The sequence below is a fragment of the Drosophila novamexicana genome, unplaced genomic scaffold (assembly GCF_003285875.2).
Source record: "Drosophila novamexicana strain 15010-1031.04,08,12 unplaced genomic scaffold, DnovRS2.1 tig00001058-arrow-arrow-pilon, whole genome shotgun sequence".
Lineage (NCBI taxonomy): Eukaryota > Metazoa > Arthropoda > Insecta > Diptera > Drosophilidae > Drosophila > Drosophila novamexicana.
In genome coordinates this window covers 38,833-62,695 of record NW_020824836.1, presented here as the reverse complement: position 1 = coordinate 62,695, position 23,863 = coordinate 38,833, and the positions used below count along the sequence as shown (strand labels likewise).

Here is a 23,863-nt window from a genome sequence, read left to right as displayed (position 1 = left end):
GGGAAGTACATAGAGTACGTACACCTGATGGCCAATTGTAGGACTCTCGTCATAGTCACAACAATAGCATCTTATTAGGTCTACAATTCGATTCTGTTGCTGTTTAATTCAGTTCGTGTTCGTGTTTGTTTATGTTGGCGCCAATTGGAAATCGACTCGTGCAATCGCCTAAAAATAGAAACAGTTTCTCATAGGTTTTCCGTACAAGTTTTTCTGGATGCAAATAAACGAAAGCTGATGAAGAAGAATGGCACAGGAGTATGGTTAGAAGGGGGCGTACACCTGGCCGAGCCAAGTATGATGCTTCGGCCGTGACGTTACGTGGGGCAGTCCGTGTGGCACGTCATGAGGCACAAATGCGTCGTGGCTGGCGGGAGGCGCCGCTTTATTTACACAAACTTTTTGCGCGTTTATGACTTGAATATGAACACGACTGCATCATCGAGCGGCCCATGACGTAGATCCTTAGCCAGATCTTACCTGGCCAGGAGGGTGGAGTGAACGTGTGTCTGCGGGTGGTCGACAAATTTGAATCTGGTTTTTTTTCCAGCAATTTCAAGTGCAAAACGCTAAAAGTAGCTGCGAGGGGGCAGCAATCGCTGGCAACTGGCATCGCTGGTTGATTGACTTGGCAGCAGCAACGTCAGCGTGCGGTTTGCTGGAGGCGTGGCCAAATTGTGGGCAAATGGGCAATTTTATTGTACTTTGTCTAGCAGCTTATTTATTTGCAAGTATTTATCGTGAATTGCGCCTTGTTTTTGCTGCGCACCCACGCGCTAAAAACTACCCAAAAAAAACAAGAAGAAAATAAAACTGAGCATAGATAAATTCTCATCGGCCTCAACTAATCTAAATCAACGTGTGCGATGGCTGTTTGATGCATGGCAATCAATGGGCCAGGTAAAGAGGCTAGATGTACAGAAAGTGCTTGAAAGTTATCAAGAAATTGGAATGCTTAATTCGGCATTATAGCATATAGGTCGGTTAGCATGCTCCAGAGATTTCTATGTGCTGCAGGTGTTGATATGCGCGTTCGCACCTCTGCACCTCTTCGGCGCAACCCTCCGCCTGTCGTCGTGTTTTCGAATGTTTTTGTTATGGATTTCATTGATGCCTTGCGAATAACAACATTGTGTTGAAATATGTATGTACATTATTATTGCTATGTAAATCTCTAATAGAATTTTCGATTATGTTTAATCTGGTAATCCGCAGAAGCTGGCCTATGCCATGGTCTCCGCTGTCCTACGTCTCTGGCAGCAGGAATTTAAATTTGCAATTTCGCTAATGGCCGGTTGAGGATTTCAACAATTTCATAAAATTTTACGCCTATCATGTGTTGGCGTCTCTGTCCGAGGAGAGCATTGTTTGTTTTTATAAACCTATTATTCAATATGTACTTTTGAATTATTAAGTTTTGGCATTTCTGTGACGCAAAGTAGTAAATTCTCTGCCCCAAGTGCGAATAAACGATTCCATATGCAGCACTGCCAAAGGTAAGTTGGGATAGGAAGCAGCCAGAGGGCACTAGCTATGAGGGTGGCCCCGTCAGCTGACTGGGTGTAGGTGATGGGGCTGTTATTCGGCAAATCAAATCATTTCCCATGGCGAAAGCACAAATCAATGCCAGCAATTGGCAAATAAATATTCGCACCTCTATTTATGATTATTAAAATACTATGAATTGCGCTATTTTCGGCAGTCGATCGTTTCAGTAGCCACAGGATATATTGAGGCCACAAACAAATTAATCAGTCATGCAGAATAACAAGTAGTTAGGTTCAACTAAAAATAAGCACACATTGTGTACACTTTAAGATTTATTCGGCCTGTGCTCTGGATTGCATAACACGAGCTAATAAATAACAAAACATCGAGCAAATAAAATTTTCATCTTTTCATTGAAGATTAAATACCCATGCCGAAATATGGCAATGCACAATATAGTATTATATTCTAAGTCACATAATACAATGTTATGTTGACCGTTTGATTTAAATAATTTCTATTTCGCGCCAATCACCCTAAGCTAGCGACATCTGTTGTTCATTACGCGAAGCCCTTTCTCTTCAATGTAGATTCTAATTCACATCGCCATCTATTGTTCGTTTTTACCACAAAAAAAAGTGTTGCATACTTAGCGCCACTTAGCGCTTTCTGGGGCTCATTTTCGAAATCCTTATGCTACTAGAACTTTTAGAAGGAGACACACGTTTATCTCCGAAATGATGAAATTGTCAGTGTCGCGTGCCAAACGAAGGTGGAGTTGCAATTTGAACACTGCAAGGTTTACGCCTGGCCACTGGCCATGTTACTCCGATGTTAATAGAGACAGCGTAATGCAAAACGTGCTAGTGCAAGTGTTTTATTCTGAACGGATTATATAGGTTAGAACTTAAATATATATTCCCTCAGAATCTTACCGCAGTCTTCCCTCCTACGGCCTTCTAACTCACGACAATAATGAGCTTAACATTTAAGTGATGGCGGCAACAAGCCAAATACAATGTGCCCGTACATTCACAGGGCAAAAATACATACTTTCAGAATATACTTAATACTAAACAATCGATAACTTAATTCGTCCCGCAACATCCCCGCCCCCGTGAAGGCCCTGCTTCACTCACATCCAATATGGCTAGTTTAGCCACGGGACGAGTCATCAGTCGCACTCGATTGCCGTCCGCTACGCGTACGCTGGCGCGTCGAGGTACTCCATCTGGTCCAGGGTAGAGCTCCTCCACTATGCCCCTTCGCCACTCCCTGCGTGGCACGGCTGGGTCGCATATAAACACCACATCTCCATGGCGTATCGGCTCAACGCGCGCACACCATTTCACGCGTCGCACAAGTGTAGGCAGGTACTCCAAGACCCACCGCTTCCAAAAACGATCTCGTAATAGCCGCGCTATGCGCCACTGCTTCCTTGTGGCGCATCTCTCGTCCGGCTGCTCATGAATAGTGGGTGTGTCAGGCAGATTGGCTACTCCCTTGAGTAGATCGTTCGGTGTTAGGGGGGCTTCCTGATCCACAGATACTGGCAAGTGAGTAAGCGGGCGCGAATTCACAACATTCTCGGCCTCAATCAGGAAACTCTCCAACACATGTTGCTTCGGTGCCACCTCCTTTACTGTGTGGCGAAGCACTCTCTTGACACACTGCACCATCCTTTCCCAGGCTCCTCCTTCAGCTGGGTTCGCTGGGCAGTTAAAAATCCATTCAATGCCCCTAGAAGATAGCTCACCCTGAATCTTCTCCGGCTCGAATACATCTATGAGCCTTTTGGCTTCTCTATCGGCCCCAACAAAGTTCTTTCCGTTGTCACTGCGCAACCTCAGTACAGGCCCGCGACGGCAAAGAAAGTTCCTGATCACGATTATGCAGGAATCAGTTGACAGGTCATGTGCCAACTCCAAGTGTATGGCCCTTGTTGTCAGACACGTAAACAAGGCAACCCATCTCTTTTCCTTTCGACGTCCGTTGGTCACAAGAAGTGGTCCAAAGTAGTCCAGACCCGTAAACTTAAATGGCCATCCATTGGCCTCCAGTCTGTCCTCTGGCAAAGGACCCATTATAGGTGGCGCTGGCTGCGCTCTATGTAGCTTGCACACACTACATCCAGATATTACTGTACGCAACACTCGACGCAGCTTTGTTATCCAAAACCTGGTCCTGATGTCGCCCATCGTTGCATCCACGTTTTGATGCTTCATTTTCACATGGTAGTGATACACAATCAGTTCCGTCAGTGCGTGCCGGTGTGACAAGATTATTGGCCTTCTCGCACTATGCGGTATACACAGTGCGGCATCGATCCTGCCATACGCTCGCAAGACTCCATTGTCATCCAAGTAGGGCGCCAGCCCTCTTATTTCGCTTCGATGACCGACTGATTCTTCATTGTACGAGGCTCGAACCTCGTCAGGGAATGCTTCGCATTGCGCTCGCCGTATCAGCAATTTCTCAGCGTCCTCACATTCCGTAGCGGTGAGGCCGAATCTCTCAAGTTCAGTCCTATGTCCACGGCACCAGCGCGTGAACCTTAGAACCCAAGCCGTCGTCCTCACCAGCCGACTGTAGCTAGAGAATCTCTGAAATGAAATGAAAAAGTTATTTGCTGCAACTAAGGCAAATTCACTCGGCATCTCTTCTTCATCATCGCAGGATGAGTGTTCGGTGCCCGGTTCGGGCTGCGGCCAGCTGCTTTCCGGCTGCTGCAAAAATGTTGGCCCGTCTAACCATCGTGACCGTTGGCTGAGGTCTACGTGGCAGTGCGGCCTCGTTGCGTCGTCTGCTGCATTTTCAGCAGTAGGTACCCATCTCCATTGGGTAACCTTTGTTGACTCCAAAATTTCTCCCACTCGATTTCCGACGAACTGCTTATATCGACGGTGGGTGCTGCCTATCCAACGCAGCACTGTCTTTGAGTCAGTCCATAGTATGGCATCGCTGATCGCTATACTGTGCTCCTTTTTGACAGTGTCCATCAGCCTCGTTCCTAACACAGCAGCTTGCAATTCCAGTCGTGGAATTGACATCGTTTTCATTGGGGCACATTTCGTCTTGGCACATACGAAGCATACTCGCACGTCGTTGTTGTCGTAGGTTACCCTTAAGTAAGTCACAGCTGCGAATGCTGACTGGCTAGCGTCGACAAAAACGTGCAGTTGTATTGCCCGCACGGGTATTGGGCCAAAGTAATGGCGCGAGCTTCGAAATCCTTCCACATTGTTCATATCCTGAAGCCATTTACTAAAGGCGCGGGCGATCTCATCTGGTAAGGGTTCATCCCATTGCACATTTCGTCGCCAGATCTCACGCATAAGTAACTTTCCAGTTATCATGAGACAGCTAAGAAATCCCAAGGGATCAAATGTTGACATGATCAAGCTCAAGAATTCCCTCTTCGTAGGTACTCGCTCCAAATTTAGCACACATCGGGGTACTTTGTGGTACCTCATGTTGAATTTGAAATCGTCCGTGGCTGGCTGCCAACACATGCCCAGAATCTTTTCTTCAGCTTCGCCCCATCCGATGCTCCTAGCAGCCCCATGTTGGCCCAGGGCGTCAGCTACGGTTGGCGAACTGGAAGTAAACTGGCACAATTCAAATCCAGCATTTGCATGTATTTCTCTTATTCTTGTTGATATGGCGATGGCGTCGCCTTCACTATCAAAACTATCCACATAGTCGTCCACATAATGACATTCAAGAATAGCTTTAACCGCGCGAGGGTCTGAATCCTGATACTGCAGGGCATTCAAGGTCTTCACATAGTGCGCGGTGCTTGGCGAGCATGCTGCTCCAAATGTCATTACCCTCATCTCATAAACATCAGGCTCCCGGCGGTCATCGCCGTTTCGCCACAAGAATCGCTGGGCGCATCTATCCTGCGGTCGAATCAACACTTGATGGAACATCTCTCTGATGTCTCCACAAACGCCAACCGCACCTTCCCGGAAATGGAAGAGAACAGCCGGCAGCGACTTGTAGTGCTGCGGCCCCTTGGATAATGCCGAATTCAATGAAATGTCACCGACCTTTGCTGCCGCGTCGAACACCAGTCTTATCTTACCGGGCTTATTTGGATTTTCAACTCCAAAGTGCGGCAGATACCAAAGTTTGTCGCTGTTGGCTAAAGCGACCTCATGATGCTTCAAGCGTCGAGCATATCCTTTATGAACATAATCGTCCATAATTTTCATATAGGCTCGTTTAAACTGATCGTTACGCTTCATCTTTCTCTCAATGTTGACCAATCTTTTGTATGCCATATCGTAGCTTCGTGGCAACTCAACATTATCACGGTTCCATAACAAACCTGTCTGGTAACGTTCCCCTATTTTCACCGTGGTGTCTTCGAGTATCTTCTGTGCTCGTGCATCGTCGCTGGCTGCGACTGGTGACGTAAGCTTCACACCGAAGTTCTCGATATCAAAATAGTCGTTTACCATCTTTTGGATTGCATCCTCCTGCGACACTGCTAGGAGGCATGACTTTGTTGACGTTGTCGTTGGTTGACCTCTTACCGGCCCAAAAACCACCCATCCAAGTTCGGTGGCTGCGGCATATGGTCCCTGTGGTGCAAACCTTCTTGTTTGCATTGGCAGTCCAAGATGCGCATGGTCCAGTCCAATCAGAAGTTTTGGTACCGCCCCGCGATACGGTTTCATTGGAAGTCGTGCACCGTTGTCCAACATTTGTACATCACGTCGATGCAGACTTTGCATCGGTAAGCTCAGGTTGGACACGGCGTACACATTTCGCAGCACATAACGTTTGCGTTTGTCCGCTCCACTAATTTCCATGCTTACCACTGTGGTCGGCTCCCTGGTTGCTCTTCCACCAAACCACTGTATATTTAGTTGCCTGCGTTCCCCTTTGACATCTAGGTCGCGCAGTAGCTCGTCGTCTATCATAGTTACGGACGAGCCTTCGTCGAGGAGTGCATACGTATCGATCCGCTTATTGGCCCCGTGCAATGTCACTGGCAATATGCGGAATAGTAGGCGTTCTCCATCCGAATCGACACAACTTAAATTCGTTTGTTGCGTCAATTGAGCATCCACTGGCTGCGGTGCCCTTGTGTGCGGATCCGCTGGCTGCGGCATCCGTCCAATATTCATCACTCTATCACCCGCTGGCTGCGGTGCATTGTGACTCATAGCATCATGATCATGTAAAAGGCGATGATGCCTCTTTCGGCAACCATTGACTTGACATTCGTTTGCCCTTTTGCAGACTCTTGCCATGTGGCCATCTCGTAGGCACGAGAAACAAAGCCGGTGCCTTTTAACAAACGTCCACCTTTTTAGCGGAGAGGCTAAGTTAAACTCGTTGCAGTCCCTGACTGCGTGTTGTCCATTACAGATTGGACACTGTTTGGTGCGACCTCGGTGTCGCCCTTCATTATTCTGGTCAATGCTGGCATGCAGCACTCTACGCTTCTGCTCCTTACCATCGACGTCCACAATCGTACATACCAAATTGGCGTAGTCCGTTAACCACGCGCTAAAATGTACGACAGTCGGGAAAGGCCTAATCGTAGCTGCATGTCTGGCCCACTCCACCCTCTTGCTTGGTGGTAGCTTAGCGACCAAATCCTCCATCAGTGTAGGATTCGCTAAATGCTGTTCTCCGTTAGCTGATCGTAGAAAGGCGGCAAGGTTACTCACTCGTGTAGCAAATGGCACGATTTTCGCTATGCTGTGCTCTTGAATTGGCTGCACCTCTCGAATACTAATTAGCTGGCTGCGTATTAGTTGTTCTGGACGGCCATATCTAAAACGTAATTGTTCCATCACGTTGTTCACATTCCTGGGATGTATGAGCAACGACTTCACAGTATCACGTGCTTCGCCTTTGAGTGCCTTCAACAATCGCTGGTTATTCTCCAGATTCGTACAGTTGTACGCCAAAGTTGTTTCCGTAAACGCGCAGAAGAATATAGGCCAATCCTCAGGTTGGCCTCCAAACTCGGGTAGATCTGGTAATTTGCGTAGCAGGCATACATCGTTCCTGGGTGTCGCCCATGCGAAGTCCCCAGTTGCCTGCGTTGGCTCCAAAATGATCACAGGTTGGTTCTCTTGTGCCGGCGTGTGGCTGAGCGTTGACTGCGCAATGCCTGCAGAACAATATGGCGTCGAGCGGCTTGATGTTGTAGAACAGTTATCCATAACTGTAGCTCGTTCTACCGTTTGCAACTGTGGTCCCAAATTTCCACTCAATGAAGTAGGCAATGCCTCACTCAAAGATGGCGATCTGCTCAAAATGGCAGTTCCACTCAATATTGCAGTTTCACTCAAACTAACACTTGAATTTGGGGCTCCACTCATAATTGCAGTTTCACTCAAACTTCCACTCGACGATGGCTCTCCACTCAAAAATGGCGGCAGGATAGCTGTACGACCCACGCCAGCATCACTCAATTTAACGGGATCAGTAACTGTACTCACATGTGCTTGACCAGTTTTTGACCTCTGCAACTCGTGCTCTAGCGCAGCGACTCTCTTTATCAAATCCATGACTTGAGCACTTGAGAGTTGCGTGCATGGGCTTGGCGCTCCTGTCAATATGCTGGCTCGTGCACTCACTCCTGCGGCCACAGTGCCGGCAGGTTGTACCCTTGTTCCCACATCCTCGGTGCTGGGGCTTTGTGGCGCGCTCACAGCGGGAACTTGCATTTGTGATACAGTGCTCACCATTCTACTTGTCCGCTTCGGTGGCACCTCACTCGTCGTGGTAATTATCTCCTGGCCATCATTCAGGCGTGGGCTTTTCCTGGGTGACCGTTGTGTCATCCTGTTCAGCTCGGAGATGACTTCTACTATATTTTACGCTGGCTGCGTACCAATGGTAACTCTATAACTGGGGTGGAGGCCCTGCCTGTGCTGTGTCTATCTACACGCACTGTAACTCCAAAGTTACACCACGTCTTGTCTCCAGTGCAAGTCGCCCTTGCAGTTTCTTACAATAAGAACTGCGAATAAAAGATCATGTCGCGTGCCAAACGAAGGTGGAGTTGCAATTTGAACACTGCAAGGTTTACGCCTGGCCACTGGCCATGTTACTCCGATGTTAATAGAGACAGCGTAATGCAAAACGTGCTAGTGCAAGTGTTTTATTCTGAACGGATTATATAGGTTAGAACTTAAATATATATTCCCTCAGAATCTTACCGCAGTCTTCCCTCCTACGGCCTTCTAACTCACGACAATAATGAGCTTAACATTTAAGTGATGGCGGCAACAAGCCAAATACAATGTGCCCGTACATTCACAGGGCAAAAATACATACTTTCAGAATATACTTAATACTAAACAATCGATAACTTAATTCGTCCCGCAACAGTCAGATACTCTGTTTTCTTTGAAGTTACTCAAACAGCTGATTGAGATAGCATAAACTGCAGTAATCGGTCATGGCGAACTGCTGACTGTTTCAAACGGACTTTTATTGCTTATCTTATCGGTAAAGCAAATGTTTGTTGGTATACAGCCAACGCACTCGACGCGCAAAAAACAAATACCAATAACCAAAAAAATTAAGTAGCGCACTTGACGCGCATAGGCAGAAATATTTCCATAAGCAAATGCCAATAAACTGCAATCTTTGCTGATAAAAAGCCACAAGTACTTTATAGTAAATAAATGCAACGCAAGGGGGCGCACTGCCCCCATCTAAACTAAGTTGTTCTCCTAAAGAATGGGTACAGAGTAATGTGGCATGTTTCGAGATAATATAGTTATACTCTACTTTAGAGAAAGCCTCATATATAATTTTAATTGATATTCAAAACAGACAATTTGCACCCGCATGAGAGAGGATGAGAGCGAGAGAGAGCAACAATTGAGTGCAAAAGAACGCCGACGTCGCTCTTTTGGCGCGACAAGCGCCGATTCGCCGCTAAGAGAGCGGCAATGAGAGCATTTTAAGTAGCAAAGCTGCGTCAAATTTCGGCTCAGTTTGTCGTCGCTCGCCAAACACAACGCATTGGGGGAGTTTTAAGTTCCGTTCGCTTCAGTTCCGGCGGCTGTTTATCAGTGTAACACATATATATATTCATTACACAAAAACAAAAGACAAACGTTGTCAAATTGGCGCCATCTTGTGTCTAGTGCGTGCAACTGTTGCCTTTTGTAATTATTGTTATTAACCGGCTCAGATGAGGGTCAGCCTGTGTTAAGGCTAAAGTTAAATAACAAAATACAAAATAATTGCGTTCAAAATATGCAACTGGCCAGATCGACGACAACAACAAGAGCTACGCAAGCGTAGAAAGTTTTTATTATTATTATTTTTAAGCCAACAAAACGCCAAAGTCAAAGCCAAAAAAAGCGAAAAAACCGAAGCATCATCACATTTTTTGCGTGTGAACCCAACAACACAATAACCGAAAAAAAAGAAAAGAAATTGGCGTTTTAGTGTGTTCGTGTGTGTGTGCATAAAAACCCGAATTGGCAACATTTTAACAATTTTGATTAAATAAATTAAATACATAATGTCTGGTCCACTGCCCGAAATCAGCGCTGAACAGCGCAAAACATTGGAACAGGTGAGAGCGGCGGGCGTTAATTAAAAGAGAGCGCGAGTGAGGCGCCTCCTAGCGGCTATTGCTTGAGATTCACTCTCTTTCACTCTCGCTCTCTCTTGAAATATCTATTACACGCTTGCACATTGGTGCAAAACTTACGCTCTGCGTGGGCGTACACTATGATGATATACAAAATAAATGCTTATTTTTTTTAAACAGCTTCTGATTAAGAGTTGGAATTATTATTAAAAACAAAACAGGTTTTACCGTTTGAAACTGCATTACGAAATAACTAAATGCAAACACACAAACGTAAACACACATTATGTCTTCCTCGGGTTTCTTTGGCCTTGCGATAAAACAAAACCGAGCATATGATAAATTGCGCATTTTGAAATGAGTTGGAGTTATCGCCAGCTAATCGATGGAGCGTGCTGCCAGCATGGCAATAATAATAAACAGTGTCCACTTTTTGGCGTGCAGCTGCCACACTGTGCAAAGATTAACGACAACTAGTTCTGGCCAATGCACTCGATGCGGCAGCTGTTGCGCTTTGTTGACGTTGTTGTTCTCGACGCTGTCTGGGCCAACAAATCTGCATAGAGTCAGCCCACGCCACGCCCATATTACTTAGCGGTGCCAACGACCCACAAAATTTATCCAAATAAACAACAAAAAAGTAACGGAAAACGAACCGGTTAAAGTCCAAATCGTAACCCACTAAGCCACTTGTTGCCTTGACTGAATTCTGAGCAGATGTTTTCTGAGATTGACTGTGGTACCCCCCCCCCCCCCCCCCCCCCCCCCCTAAAAGCTGTAACCCCTCCCTTCGCGCATGAAGTGCTACAATTATAAATGTCACTTCATGGCAGGGCAAGCGCAATTACAACAGACATTAACTAATCACAAAAAGTGATCTGTCACAGCGAACCTTTGACCAAGTGCGAAGTAAGATTAACCGAACAATTCGAAAACATGCACATATATCTGATATATACATATGTACATATACATATATGTTCTGGTAGCTGCTTACAAAGTGCTAATGAGTTCTGTTTTGCGTACACCCTGAACCAATTGCAAGTGTGTAAGAACGGGTATATTGGATATGTCCGTAATAGACAGACGAGGGCATATACGACCATATAAAGAATATATGTGCGTGAACAGAAGCAACAGACGAGACGACCATGTTTCTGCGAATTGGGAATAAAAGTTCTGGATTCTAAATGTTTAACTATTTAATTTCCTCGATTATTCTACTTGTCCAAATTCAATAAATATCGATTTTCAGTTCCCAAAATGTTAAACACACCTCAGAGATAATAGAGCGAAGACACCAAATGTGCTAGTTCCACCCAAGCTTAAGAATTAACTAATTTGTTTTTGGGATATACAATTACATACTAATATATACTAAGGCAATAAGGGACTAGTAACAGGGTATCTCTTAGACTGCCGCTTTCTACTCTTGTCTTAGCTTTCAACAACTGGTTTCTTGGCACGGAAAGACCCAATGAGTAAGATAGTCAAGCGAATACTTTCAATATTTGATTAAGACCAAGGAGCTAATAAATGGGCAAAAGGCCAGGAGTCAAGGCCAAATTTGCATATATCGACAAGACTATTTGAGAATTGGCAGTTAGAATGACTGGAGGATACCCCGTAACAGCTGGAAAATAATTGCCAAATGTTGCGACTCTCATGGACTCTAAATAAAGTTGTGCATAGTAATAAATAACATTCGGTTGTTATGAAATGTTTGTAGTTCAAGGCTGAAATGCAAATATATCATTTGTCTGTCAAAAGCTTAAGTTTATATATAAATTATATGCATTCGAAAATGTTTAAATGAGATGCTTTAAGGAGGGTCATTTCCATTTGCTAAGCAAAATAATGCAGCTTTTTTAAACACTTCTTTCCCAATCTTATGACTGTGTGGAATGAAAATACTTTGTTGATATAATTGGAATGCGGTTGAATGGGAATTTCTTACTTTCCCCATGGGAAATTATTGTATGAGTAAAAATAATCCATTCAATTCCTTTCCAATTAAGTCTTACGTTTTTGGTACTATCAAAAAGTAAGCATGCAATAGCAAAATGTTTTCTTAGCCTTCCTTTTTTACTACTAAGTACCTCTTTTTTTTTGCTGCCGACTGTTTAAAAACTTGGTCAAGTCGCTTAGAAAAACAAAAGAACGCATCAAACGAGGCAGCAGGCAGCTGCAAGGCGACTGAGTTATGAGGAAGTTAACCAAAAATGCTCAGCGCTAATGAAAACCACGCCAAGAGCCGCAACCAACCAACCACCCTCCCCCCGCCGACAAATGAAAAGCCAAATGACCACGTCTCAACAAAAAGAAGAAGCTTGGTCTGCAGTTCAGGCCCGAAAATGAAAAAATAGAAATACAAAAAACAACTCAAAACTGGCAGCTGGCCTCGTTATTGAATTTCAAGTGTGGCCTGAACTAAACTTAGCCAAGCTCAGCGGCTTTAAGCCAAGTGATTGTCGAGTATTTGCCCAGCTCTGTGGTTAATAAACTCAACCGTTTTCGCGGCTCGTTTGGCGCTCAATTAAACAGTCAAAACACGAAACGTCATGTAAATTATATGGACATAAAGCATTGTGCAATTGCATTTACCGAATAATTCATAAATTAAACACTTAGCAAAAGAATCGACATCATTTAGCGGTTCGTTTTCAGTTAACAATTCCACAATTTCAATAAAATGCAGTTAACATTCCCTGCTCTGATGTTAATTCGATTGAACTTGAATCAAAAATAATCAATTTGCTGAGTCAGTTTTAAAGCATGAATTCAAAGCCTTGACTAGAAGCTGTTTAGCAACTGAGATGAAAGCAGTGGCTTGAAGATGCCCTGTAAAAAGTTTCTATGTGTAGAAAGAAAAGTTCATTTCAAAAGGGAGACCATACTTGGGAAACAGACTGAACCAAGTATCATGACGAACAATTAAGAAAAACTTTATACTATTTTAAAATATTTCCTGAGATATTTTAAACTATTCAGAAATAATTTGAATTTTAAAATTACCTTACCTTGGACAACTTTTAGATCGATTTTCTTTATATTTTTATCCTGTTAGGGGCTTCTAAATATATGTTCCATATAGAACTTTTCCAGGCGAAATTTCCTGAGATTCCTATAAGCAGAGTTAAATAATTATTAGACTGATAGTTGTAATTATAGATAGCACACAATCATATCATACATAGAATAATATATTATAGTTAAAATTTCACTTAAGCTGCATCAGCATACCCCACGCCCTATAACACATAGGGTATTCAAACTGGTATCCGCCGTTTAAATATTGATATATACCTTACGCGTGGGAAATACAGCTCATTTAAATTGGCATGCAGCGATTGGGTACACCCCGCGCTGCTTAAGTATAGGGTATTAGCAAATTGGCATTGATGCAAGTCTAAATTCACAGTTATTAAGGCTAACGACTTTTCAGGCCACAAGCAAAATAAAGTTAAGACTGCGATTGTCGATCAATTGACTTTGAAATACGCATTATTTACGGTTTAGCTATCGGCCAAGATTAGGGCTTATACACCGATTAGGGAGTGCGATCCGAAATTAGCTCAATTCAAGGTTGTTGGAGATTAGCTTGTGATTAGAAATACTTTCCTAACATATTAATTAATTAATCCTAATTGCAGTTCCGCAAGGTGATGAGCCCCGAGCTGAACGAGACGCATGATGATTACTTCCTGCTACGCTGGCTGCGAGGTGGGTAAAGTTGTGGAACCAAGGAACCACCAGTTAACTCTCTCCCTCTCTTTCTCTCTCTCTCTCTTTCTACAGCTCGCAAATGGAACCTGGATGCGGCAGAGAAAATGCTTAAAGCTGTAAGTCCAAAAGAAATATTTAACAGATCCTAAGTCTTTATCTTTATGTTTGCGCAGTGCCTCAAGACGCGCGCCATGTGGAATGTGGACAATATTGAGAAGTGGGATGCACCGCAGGCCTTGCGCGAATATCTGCCGTATGGCATCATGGGCTACGATAAGGAAGGTTCGCCAGGTATGTGACAAAAACTCTCCTTAATATAAAGCTGGATTTCACTCTAGCATTGCCCACAGTGATCGTTTGTCCGTTCTACAACTTTGACATGTGGGGCATGATGCACTGCGTCACACGTTTCGAGTTCCAAAAGTATCTGGTGCTTCTGCTAGAGCGCTTTATGAAGATCGCCTACGAGCAGAGCCTGCAGCACGGCTGGAAGGCGCGCCAGCTGGTCGTCTTCTTTGACTGCGAAGCGATGAACCTGAAGCAGTTCGCCTGGCGGCCAGCGGCCGAATGCGTCATCTCGTCGGTGAAGCAGTACGAGGCCAACTTTCCGGAGCTGCTCAAGAGCTGCTACATCATCAATGCACCGAAGCTGTTCTCGGTGGCCTTTAACATAGTCAAGAAGTTTCTGGACGAGAACACGACCAGCAAGATTCATATTTACAAATCCGGATCGGACAAGTGGCAGCAGCAGCTCTTCTCGCACGTTGATCCCCAGAAGTTTCCCAAATGCTGGGGTGGTCAGCTCGTTGACAAGTTCGGTGATCCGAAGTGCAAATCCCTGATGATTTGGGGCGGCAAATTGCCCGAGGAGCTGTACATCGATCAGAGCAGCCAGCAGAGCGATAAGAACTTCACCGAGGCCCAGGTGCCCAAGGGCGACAAGCTGAAGCTGAACTTCAAGGTGAATGGCCAAGTGGAGCAGCAGCTGCTCTCGTGGAATTTCCGCACCCACGACTACGACATCAAGTTCGGCATTTACAGCGTGGACGAGCAGACGGGCGAGAAGCGCAGCGAAGTGCCCCTCGGCACCGTCTACTCCAACGAAATGGACGAGGCGGGCTTCATCTCCACGCGACCCAATACCACATGTAAGTCTAGTCCCGCAGCTGCCGGATTGCTCTAACTTCTTGCTCTCATCTTTTCTAACAGACACCGTCGTCTTTGACAACTCCGCGAGCTACTTGCGCAGCAAGCGGCTCCGCTACTGGGTCGATCTCATCTCCGACGAGGAGGAGGGCATCACCGAGCTGACCACCCAACTGGACAACACTCAGATCGTGGCACAGCAGTGAGACGCTGGAGCTGGAGCGCAGGTGCAGTAGCAATCAAGCCAAAAACGAAAACAGTTTGAAGAGTAATTCAATTCGGCCTGGCCGAATCTTTTATACCCTTGCGCACAAATAGGATCGGAGCTCAGCATACGACTTTGATCTAAATCTTATACTAGCTATTATTAATCGGCTTTACGTGTTTTTTAAAATTTAACTATTCGTTTTTCGCCTATTTTCCGCTCGGTGCCGTGAATTCGTTTTCCGTTGTACCATATCGATTCTTAGCTTAAAGTTGATGCAAATTATTTTCTACATTCCACACATTTTCCTCCTATCCACGTGGATTTTTGTTGCCTTTTATGGTCTTTTTTTTTTTTGCTAAATCACAGCAAGGGTATATTAACTACAACCATATTTACTAACCTCGGAGTCACAGAAACGCTCGACACCTCCAGACAGCTGGCACATGTGATAAACGATGTAGCTACAAAGAAAGAAAGAAGGAAAACCTATATAAGACAGCTCTTACGATTAGAGTAGTTAGCTTTACAGTTAGTTAGTGATTTATTACATATGTACTTAGTGGATTCTTTTTTACAATAATTGTGTATTTGTTTATTGTTTATTCTGGATATATACCTTGATCTTGATTTTGACTCTCGTCGCATGTTATCGCAAGTGAATGTTGAAACTTGTCTCGTATTATAAATAAATAATCGGATGATGATTGGGAATTTGTGTATGTCTGTGTGTGTGTGTTCAGTGGGTTGGTCGCAATTGCGCCAGGATGCCGCCTCATGGCTGCTGCGAGGAGGCGCGGCGCTTGCGCCTTCATCACTGCGGACCGCCAGGATTCGGGCCAAGCTGCGGCCCATGTCCGACCTGCGGCTGCAGCTGCTGCATGGGCATCATCGTATTTGGGCTAGAGCCCACAACTCCAACGCCCACACCCACGCCCACGCCAACGCCTACAGGCGGCCCGATTGGCTGATTGGGCGGCGGCGGCGGCAGATCCGTGGTGATCTGCAGATTGGTCAGCAGCTCTGTGACGGCCGGAAAGAGGGAGCACTGATTCTGCTGCACCCCGAAGTCGGCAAAGCGACGCAACAGCGCGCTGGCAGCGGACATTGTGGGCGATTGCACCTGCTCCCGCCGCTCGGCCACCTGGGTGAGATTTGTGGCAATGTCGTGGACAATGGGTAGCACCAGTGACGGACTGTCCTTCCAGTCCTTGCCGTTGTACGGTATGCGTGTAATGTGCAAGAAGAACAGAATCTTCATGCGGCCCAGCACCACGCAGGCACTGCCAATAGGCACAATGGGCATCGCCGAGGGCGACATGCGCATGCACATCTGCACGGTCCACTTGAGCTGATCGCCGCCGAGCTCGGGCTTCATCTCCAAGCGCATGATCTGCACGAAATCCTTGAGCACATGACCGGGCAGGTTCAACAATCGACAGATGCTGTGCAGTGCATTGGGACGATACGGCGGGGCAGCGACCCGCGTATCGAAGTACTGCTCGATTACGAGCAGATCATCGGGACTCAGCTGGAAGGTGGGCTTGTCGGGCATGGGTGGCAGCTGGGTAACCTTCAGATGAAGCGACTGCATGTGTAGCTGGTTGAGCATCACCTGGCACTGCAGACCATCTACCTTGAAGAGCACCACGCCCGGCTCCGTGGAGTTAAGCGCCGTCAATGTCTCCTCGCTCTGGATGTTTCGGTGCAGCTGACGGCGCATGTAAACACAGCCCAAAAAGCGTTCGAGTGGGCTCATGTCGGCCACGTTGATGTCCTTGTTTGGATGCGGACTGGGACGGCACAGCGTCTCGAGTGCCTCATGCGTTAGCAGCGTGGGCACAGCGCCAGCCCAGGGCCGGTTGAGTGTGCCGCGGGTGACGTTTCGATCGCCAGCACCCACACCTGGGCCGCCGCCACCTGTGCTCTTGTGCTCTGGACTCTGCCCAGGCCGGGGTGAAGGCCGCGGCATGCTGGGCGATCCCGGCCAATTGTTGTTTGCCGGCGACATGGCTGTAAAAGGCGAATCCTGATGGCTTTGCATATACAGCGTATTGGGTCCCGGACTGTGCACCATGTGTGGACTGGGCTGTGGATTCAGCGGCGATGAGGGCATCAGTCCGCCAGGTGACGGATGCGGCATATGCGGTGCTGGTGGCGATGTCAAATTAAAATTGGCATGACTCTGAGCCCCACCGCCGCCGCCGCCGCCAGCGCTGGGATGGGGACTGGCCGGTGTGTGCGGATTTGAGCTGGAGGGCGGTGTATGGGGTGCGGGAAAGCGAAGACCACTATCCCGTGGAGACTGTGGACCGCGCATGCCGGCGCTCAAAAATGGCGAAGATCCACCCGCGCTCACACCAGTCACACTGCTCGGACCGCCGAAATTATCCTCCAGACCCATGGGCGACAGCGGATTGTCATCGTCATGCGGCGCACGACCTCTGTAAACGGCCGACTCATCCACATACTTGGACAAGAAAGCCTTGAGGCCCTGAATGGGCGTAAACTCCTCGATGACGTTGCGCTCGAAACGGCTGCTGGCGCCGTCGCGTATAGAAACAAGCCGGTTGGCGCGGAAACGCAGCTCCAAGCAATACACCGCCTGGTAGGTCAAACGCATCAGGCAGGGCGACTGTGGCAGCATGCAGAACGACAGCACGGGCACCTGCGGGCGCTGTAAATACAATAGGTGTTATATATTTTTAAGTATATAACATATATATGCTTTAATGCTCACCGGTATGCCCAGCAGTGGCAGCACAGGCAGCTTGGCTATGGAGCTCATGGGATTGTAGGTCTCATGCAGTATGTGAGCGATGGTCGTGAGACTGTGTTGTTGATTCAGATGCTGCGCCAGCTGATCACGCATCATGGAGTGCGCATTGACCGCTGAGATGCCGCCCACAAAGGTTAGGCGAAAGCCGTGTGACTGCACAGACCAGTAAATATTGCAGGTGACCTCCTTCTTGGGTCCATACCCCAGCAGCAAGTTGGCGTACGTATAGGATTTGACCACCAGCATATCGCCCAGGCTTAGTCGCTCTGTATAAGTAATTATATAAATAAATAATGTAGATAAGCTCAGGAATAGGCGACACTCACTGTTGCGCAACTGCTCGGCAAAATCGTAAACCAGCGTGTATAAGTAGACAATCTTGGACCAGTCGTTAAGCAAATCCTCGACCGTTTTGGAAAAATCATGATTGGCCTGCTCGTAGGTTAGGTTGATGGTACGACGACTGCCCAGCTCCTTCTGATGGGTACTCTGCAGTGGTGTGCTGTAGAACACAAATTCCACCACCCAGATGCGCACCTGACTATTCTTGTTGGTCTGTGAGCGCACCGAAATAGACAGAACGCGTCGCATTAAATCATCCCAGACATGTGGCTCAATCTTGGGCAACGCCGATGATGTGCTTGGCGCCGGCGCCGGCTTTTGCTCGCCAGCTGCTGTCGTGGCCTGGTTGTTGGTGCCTGGCTGAGGCAGAGCCAGAATCTTTAACACCAGCGAGGTGGCATTCGCCTCCACTTGCAGGCCGCTATGCGGTATGCGGTACTTGGAGAGCGTCTGTGCCAGATTGAGGAATGGTATCTTCTCATCACACATGGCCACGACATGCGCCAGCTCCGGTATGAAATATGCCGGAAAAATGGTCTTCTGCTGCTTGGCGGGCGGGGCTAGAATATCGCCATTTGATTTACGCTTATGCGGTGATACCTCTGCTGGAAGCGTATGACAATTATCATCTGTATGCTAGTAAAATGAAATGAAACTCACCATCGACCTCTGTGCCGGGTCCATGGGTGGCAACAAAAGTGTCAAACTCGATGAGACGCATCAGTTTTGTGTACAGTTTGGGAATCTCTGATGGCGGTTGAGCCACAATGGAGACCAGTTGCTTAGCCGAGTCATCCACAACATCGTTTTCGTCCTTTTGAAAGACGACAAAACCCAGATGAAACGTATACTCCATCTCGTTGGGCATGGCAGGCTTCTCCTTCAATTGAACCACCTGAAGGTAAGATAAAGTGCTTAAGTTGAGCTGCTTGCATAGATTTTATATTTACTTACCAGAATAATGTTAGGGTGGCGATGCAGCTTCACATAGATCTTGTGACGGCCCGGCTGCAGCAGCTCCTGCTCGGGCAGAGTGAGAAAGGGCAACGTCTCTGTGGCCGTAGCGGGCAGATGTTGTAGCGTTTTTTCGCAGCGCCGATGAGTGATCCAATAGCGCAGCTCCGACAACAATGCTGGCAGCTTGCTGCGATCCGTATTCAAACAGTCCTGCATCTCTTCCGTAATGGGGCAATCCAAGTGCTTGGGCACATGGCAACGGAACATGCCGGTGTGCGTGTCTATGGTGATATGAATTTGTTCCGCGCGCAAGCAGGGCGACAGCACGGGCACCGTCAGAATAGCTGGTGTGCCTTGCAGATTAACTAAAAAAAAGGGAAATATATCAGTAACTGCATTAAAAAATACCCAAATAACAATAGGCCAAAACAACTGAATACACATTTACACTCACAGTCAACGTCCTTGAGGAAAGCCTGAAACTCGAGCTTGAGATCACTCAAACGGGACACGGAACGTATGTAAACAGTGTGCACAATCAAGCGCTCCATGGAGAGATGCTCCGAACGCACGGCACGATCGGCCACCTCGGCGGACTCCTTGGCGCCCAGTGAGGGTACATGAACAACGACCAGCGGCCGACCGATTTCGCTGGGGTCCGATTGAACCGTAAGGCGGTAGCCCAGCTCCGACTTGAGATCGCGCCAATACGACACCGTGAGCTTAACGCCAGGCACATACTCCTCCACAGTGATATTGTTGTCGTCGAGACGCTCGTAATTCAGGCGGAGCGTTTGCGTATAGAGCACTTCCAGCTGCAGCGACTGGCAGAAATAGTGCAGGCAATTGTACACCTCGCTCAAGGCATTGGGATTCTCCACGAGACGCGCCTGTATCAGTTGGTGTATGTAGTTGACCTGCAGCGGATGCACCAACGACTTTCCGTCTATCGGCAACAGATAAATCATAAATTAGTTGGGAGAATAAAGTTGGTTTGAAGTCTCATACCGCCCGTCTCCTTGTCCTCAACCAGCACATCGATGTCCAGCAGGCGCCAGGGCACATTCGGACTGTCGCCCATGACGGTGAGGGCCACGCTGAACTCGTGCTTCACCTCGAACGTGACACGTCCATTGCGTATTCGAAATTCGCGCATTTGCGGCAACAATTTCCCAGTGACTAGACGATGCTGTATGACCTGATTCAGGCGCAACAGTGTTTGCTTTTTTTCTGCCGGCGTAATGGCATCCGGCGGCACAATGCGCTCCCGAATGCAAGTGGGTAAACGGTTGTAAGTGCCCGTGGTCAGAACCTCGACAGCAGCGGGTATGTGAAAGTTGGGCAAACGTGCCCGGACCAACGTCTCGCGCGACATGCGAGCCAGCATATCGGCCGTTTCCACAAACAGCATGTTCTGCTTGTCCAGAAAACTCATAATCTGCGAGCTCTTGTCCACCTTGGACACCGAGTTGCCCCACTTGACCAAAGCGTTGAGCCGTGTGAATAAATGCCGCGTGCGCGCCGCATACGCGTAAATTTCCACCTTGCGTTCCATATCCGTCTTGCGTGGCAATCTGTAGGATAAATAATGAGTCGTCAGTCGCAGCATCAACTAGATCTGGTCTACTCACAGTTCGGCCAGGACCATCAGCTCGTGGTAGGTGCGCTGGATAATAAAATCGATCAGCACTGACATGGACATGGTATTGATGCGCGGTCCTCCCTCCTGCCCGGCTGGCAGATAGCCCGCATTCGCACCGGGCATTTGCTCCAGTGGCAGCGGAGTGGGCGCCATGTTTTTTGCAAGCAGAAAATATTTGTCTCTGTATGTTGCAAGGGCTGTAAAATAACTTTGCAAACTGTTTGCGACAAGTTTTTCAGGTTCCTTTCAACAACGTTAATAAGAATTCATAGTTTTTCGCGACTTTATGCACGTAAATTTCACAAATTGCTGATGCTTAACACGAATATGACATTGTTGTGACAACTTCGCGATAACTAGAAATATCGTGCGGACATGGTCGATACGCGAGAAATATCGATAGTTTAGCATGGGTCTGTTAAGGCTCTGTTAGGTATCGCGAAATTGGCGCCAACTAACAGCTGTTAAATTTAAATTTAAAAAGGGGGCAGTTGGGCAGGCGATGAAAATAATGACTAGAAACAACATTATCCTACTTAAAGCCTTATATCAAAGTTAGTAACGTTATGATTATCGTAATGTACTACGATCAGTCGGATGAAAGATCATATATTTACTATGTCAAATTACCCGAAATTGAGCATAAGTTCGCTATAGGATGTAAGAATTTACGTTCAGCGAACGTCGGTTATATAATCGATCTTGGTAAGATAAAATTGAGTATAATGGTAATGATTAAAAATGTACATACATGTAATTAACTGAATATGTTACATGAACATGTCATCAGTATACTTATTTTCCTATTTTTGGATGTATATATATGTATAAATAGCTAGAGATGTAGCCGAAAGGAACAGGTATGAATACACTGATGATCCCACAGTTTTCTGTCATGATATTGGTAAAATTGTAATTGATAACACTGCGCTGGCATTCTGTATATCGAAAGGATATACATTTGAAGTTTTTAATGGCATAAAAGAGGTTAAACAGGAGCAAAAACAAGAGCCAAAAGATGAGCCAAAAGTTGAGCCAAAAGAAGAGCCAAAAGATGAGCCAAAACAAGAGGCAAAGGAAGAACGAAATGAAGAGCCAACAGCAGAGCCAGCAGATGAGCCAAAACAAGAGAATGAAGAAGGCAAAGTATTCATTTTTTTGTATAAAATCAAAGCAGAAGTAATTAAAGTGCCGATTATGCTTTTCAGGTGCTCGCGGAACCCGAGTCGAAACAATGACGATCTTGTGGCTTACTATAAATTATTATGTTATAAATAATAATTTTAAAAATTTCTTAATAGAGCCGGATGTTGATTAGTATCGTATTTACTGGAATAAAAAGTTATTTCTTACATACATTTTGTAAAAGCAGTTAACCATTTTTAACAGACTGCTATGCACAGTTGACACTGTTAACTGATGGACAGGGCTGTTATACGATTGCCAGTGTTACTCGAATGCATGTGGTTGGCAACGCAATTGCCGACCATTCAAAAACTACAATATATACATATGTAACTTATAGGCACATATTAACTTATAAAAACAGTCGCCACTGATACATCTAATTCAAGACGAAAGTTCAATGACCAAAACATTTCAATTGCCATATAAAAGCATCCAATAGCAATGATGATGTGGATGATGTTTTTGTTTTAGTTGTTGCCTTGTTGCTGTTAAAAATAAAGAAAACAACAACATTTCCGCTTTTGTTTCTTTGAATTTTAACACGGTAGCCGTATGGTTGTATGTGTGCACATGTATGCATGTATGTGTGCGCATACATGCCTGCCATGCGTATCTTTGCCATGCTGCTGGATGCGGCTGCAGGTTGCCAGATGCATTGCACTCTTTCCTGACGCGTGCTACTGCTATCCCCCCCCCTTCCTCACTCTTTCCTCTCTCTCTCTCAAGTGGCGGCGGCACAGGCCAAACAGGGGGGTGGGGGCAACCCGTCCGCGCCTGTTGCCTAGCGCAAAGTGGCAGCCACCTATGGAATCTTTGGTCGCTTCACTTGCACTTCACATTCAAATTTAGCCGGCGCACATTTGGAGTTCGAGCCCCTCCCACTCGCGCGCCCCCCTTGTCTCTCGACAACTCCCCCAATTGAAATCCGGCACGGAATCAAAACTTGGCGTTCGCCTTATAAATAGAACTTTATGGTGTAGTTCTTTTTTTTCTGCTTCGCGACCCCGACTTCGAACGCATCTCCGACCTGGTGCAGGAATTACAAGCATATCCGGCCCAGCTCGAGGGGCCCGAGGGCGACCACTTTACGGATCACCAAGAGCAAACCGCTGCCTGCCGATCTAAACAATGTTTTGAGTAATTGTCCGTAATTTAAACAACAAGAAGTTTCCTGTAAACAGGACGCGCTGCTCGAATTGGGTGACGAAATGGCAAACACTTGAGTAGCTAAAGATCTCAGATCTACAAGAAAGATCAATTTGACCATCACGTGGTCCAAGGCGCGAGCTGTTGCCGGAAGGGGGAAGGGGTGAGGGGGGGGGCATTATATGGGAACGCAACGAACTCTGAGCAATTCGAAAGAGATTAACGGATAATTTATGGAACCGCAAGCTAAAGACTTTCATTTGAAATCGATTATAAAATTATTTACACAAAAGCGAAATGCGAAATATTTTGCTTCTTTTTTTTCGCCCATTTTGTTCTGTTTCTTCTTTTTTTTTCCTATTGTCTGCCTGTTGAATTTCACATTAAGGCGATTTCGCTTATTTATCTGTGTAAATAATTGGAAAAGCGTCGGAATTTATAGCCGCATCTCCAGCTGCATTTTACCTACGCAAAGAACCGTTGGAGCCCAGCACAAAAATGTATCGCGCCAGTTAAAAATAAAAAGCGACTCGGCTTCTGCAACTGCAACTGCAACTGCAATTGCGCAGCAAGTGTGGCACCCGGCCCCTGGAGGGAGATCGGCTGCTGCTGGAGCAGCAGCAAAGGACCAAAATAGATTTATGGCCGCCAGTCGCGTCG

The 23,863-nt window shown here is 46.5% G+C and overlaps 4 protein-coding genes across 7 annotated transcripts; 2 read left to right on the top strand and 2 right to left on the bottom strand.

Annotated features, from left to right (window-relative positions):
* Positions 1 to 2,251: 2,251 nt before the first annotated feature.
* LOC115765837 lies at positions 2,252 to 3,765 on the bottom strand. The gene is made up of 2 exons (XM_030709563.1): positions 2,424 to 3,765; positions 2,252 to 2,370 (listed from the first exon to the last, which is right to left on the bottom strand). The coding sequence occupies exon 1, from the start codon at positions 3,711 to 3,713 to the stop codon at positions 2,577 to 2,579; it is 1,137 nt and encodes a 378-aa protein (XP_030565423.1). The 5' UTR covers positions 3,714 to 3,765; the 3' UTR covers positions 2,252 to 2,370; positions 2,424 to 2,576.
* Positions 3,766 to 9,484: 5,719 nt separating this feature from the next.
* Positions 9,485 to 15,555, top strand: LOC115765836 (SEC14-like protein 2). The gene is made up of 6 exons (XM_030709562.1): positions 9,485 to 10,054; positions 13,726 to 13,795; positions 13,871 to 13,914; positions 13,972 to 14,089; positions 14,149 to 14,946; positions 15,008 to 15,555. The coding sequence occupies exons 1-6, from the start codon at positions 10,001 to 10,003 to the stop codon at positions 15,148 to 15,150; spliced, it is 1,227 nt and encodes a 408-aa protein (XP_030565422.1). The 5' UTR covers positions 9,485 to 10,000; the 3' UTR covers positions 15,151 to 15,555.
* Positions 15,556 to 15,946: 391 nt separating this feature from the next.
* LOC115765835 (mediator of RNA polymerase II transcription subunit 14) lies at positions 15,947 to 21,180 on the bottom strand. Of its 2 annotated transcripts, none has more exons than XM_030709560.1 (8): positions 20,859 to 21,180; positions 20,236 to 20,801; positions 19,682 to 20,173; positions 19,225 to 19,592; positions 18,931 to 19,165; positions 18,255 to 18,875; positions 17,890 to 18,194; positions 15,947 to 17,826 (listed from the first exon to the last, which is right to left on the bottom strand). In XM_030709560.1, exons 1-8 carry the CDS (start codon positions 21,020 to 21,022, stop codon positions 15,964 to 15,966), a joined length of 4,614 nt encoding a protein of 1,537 aa, XP_030565420.1. In that variant the 5' UTR covers positions 21,023 to 21,180; the 3' UTR covers positions 15,947 to 15,963. The 2 variants fall into 2 exon arrangements, with proteins under 2 accessions (XP_030565420.1, XP_030565421.1); XM_030709561.1 differs by having other exon boundaries at positions 18,255 to 18,872.
* Positions 21,181 to 21,404: 224 nt separating this feature from the next.
* LOC115765838 (protein TsetseEP-like) lies at positions 21,405 to 22,228 on the top strand. 3 transcript variants are annotated; one of them, XM_030709565.1, is made up of 3 exons: positions 21,405 to 21,574; positions 21,756 to 22,010; positions 22,078 to 22,228. In XM_030709565.1, exons 1-3 carry the CDS (start codon positions 21,436 to 21,438, stop codon positions 22,185 to 22,187), a joined length of 504 nt encoding a protein of 167 aa, XP_030565425.1. In that variant the 5' UTR covers positions 21,405 to 21,435; the 3' UTR covers positions 22,188 to 22,228. The 3 variants fall into 3 exon arrangements, with proteins under 3 accessions (XP_030565425.1, XP_030565424.1, XP_030565426.1); XM_030709564.1 differs by having other exon boundaries at positions 21,406 to 21,574; positions 21,705 to 22,010; positions 22,078 to 22,219; XM_030709566.1 differs by having other exon boundaries at positions 21,407 to 21,574; positions 21,705 to 22,015; positions 22,078 to 22,221.
* Positions 22,229 to 23,863: the final 1,635 nt, after the last annotated feature.

Excerpts from the sequence above, each read along its gene's own strand:
- LOC115765836 (XM_030709562.1), top strand. The coding sequence starts at position 10,001 with ATGTCTGGTCCACTGCCCGAAATCAGCGCTGAACAGCGCAAAACATTG. Across the intron at positions 13,796-13,870 it reads CCTGCTACGCTGGCTGCGAG|CTCGCAAATGGAACCTGGAT; the intron begins GTGGGTAAAGTT and ends CTCTTTCTACAG. Across the intron at positions 14,947-15,007 it reads CACGCGACCCAATACCACAT|ACACCGTCGTCTTTGACAAC; the intron begins GTAAGTCTAGTC and ends CTTTTCTAACAG.
- LOC115765838 (XM_030709564.1), top strand. The coding sequence starts at position 21,436 with ATGATTATCGTAATGTACTACGATCAGTCGGATGAAAGATCATATATT. Across the intron at positions 21,575-21,704 it reads CGGTTATATAATCGATCTTG|CTAGAGATGTAGCCGAAAGG; the intron begins GTAAGATAAAAT and ends ATGTATAAATAG. Across the intron at positions 22,011-22,077 it reads AAAACAAGAGAATGAAGAAG|GTGCTCGCGGAACCCGAGTC; the intron begins GCAAAGTATTCA and ends TATGCTTTTCAG.
- LOC115765835 (XM_030709560.1), bottom strand. The coding sequence starts at position 21,022 with ATGGCGCCCACTCCGCTGCCACTGGAGCAAATGCCCGGTGCGAATGCG. Across the intron at positions 19,166-19,224 it reads GCCACCCTAACATTATTCTG|GTGGTTCAATTGAAGGAGAA; the intron begins GTAAGTAAATAT and ends TCTTACCTTCAG. Across the intron at positions 18,195-18,254 it reads TGCCGAGCAGTTGCGCAACA|AGCGACTAAGCCTGGGCGAT; the intron begins GTGAGTGTCGCC and ends TTACTTATACAG.
- LOC115765837 (XM_030709563.1), bottom strand. The coding sequence starts at position 3,713 with ATGAAGCATCAAAACGTGGATGCAACGATGGGCGACATCAGGACCAGG.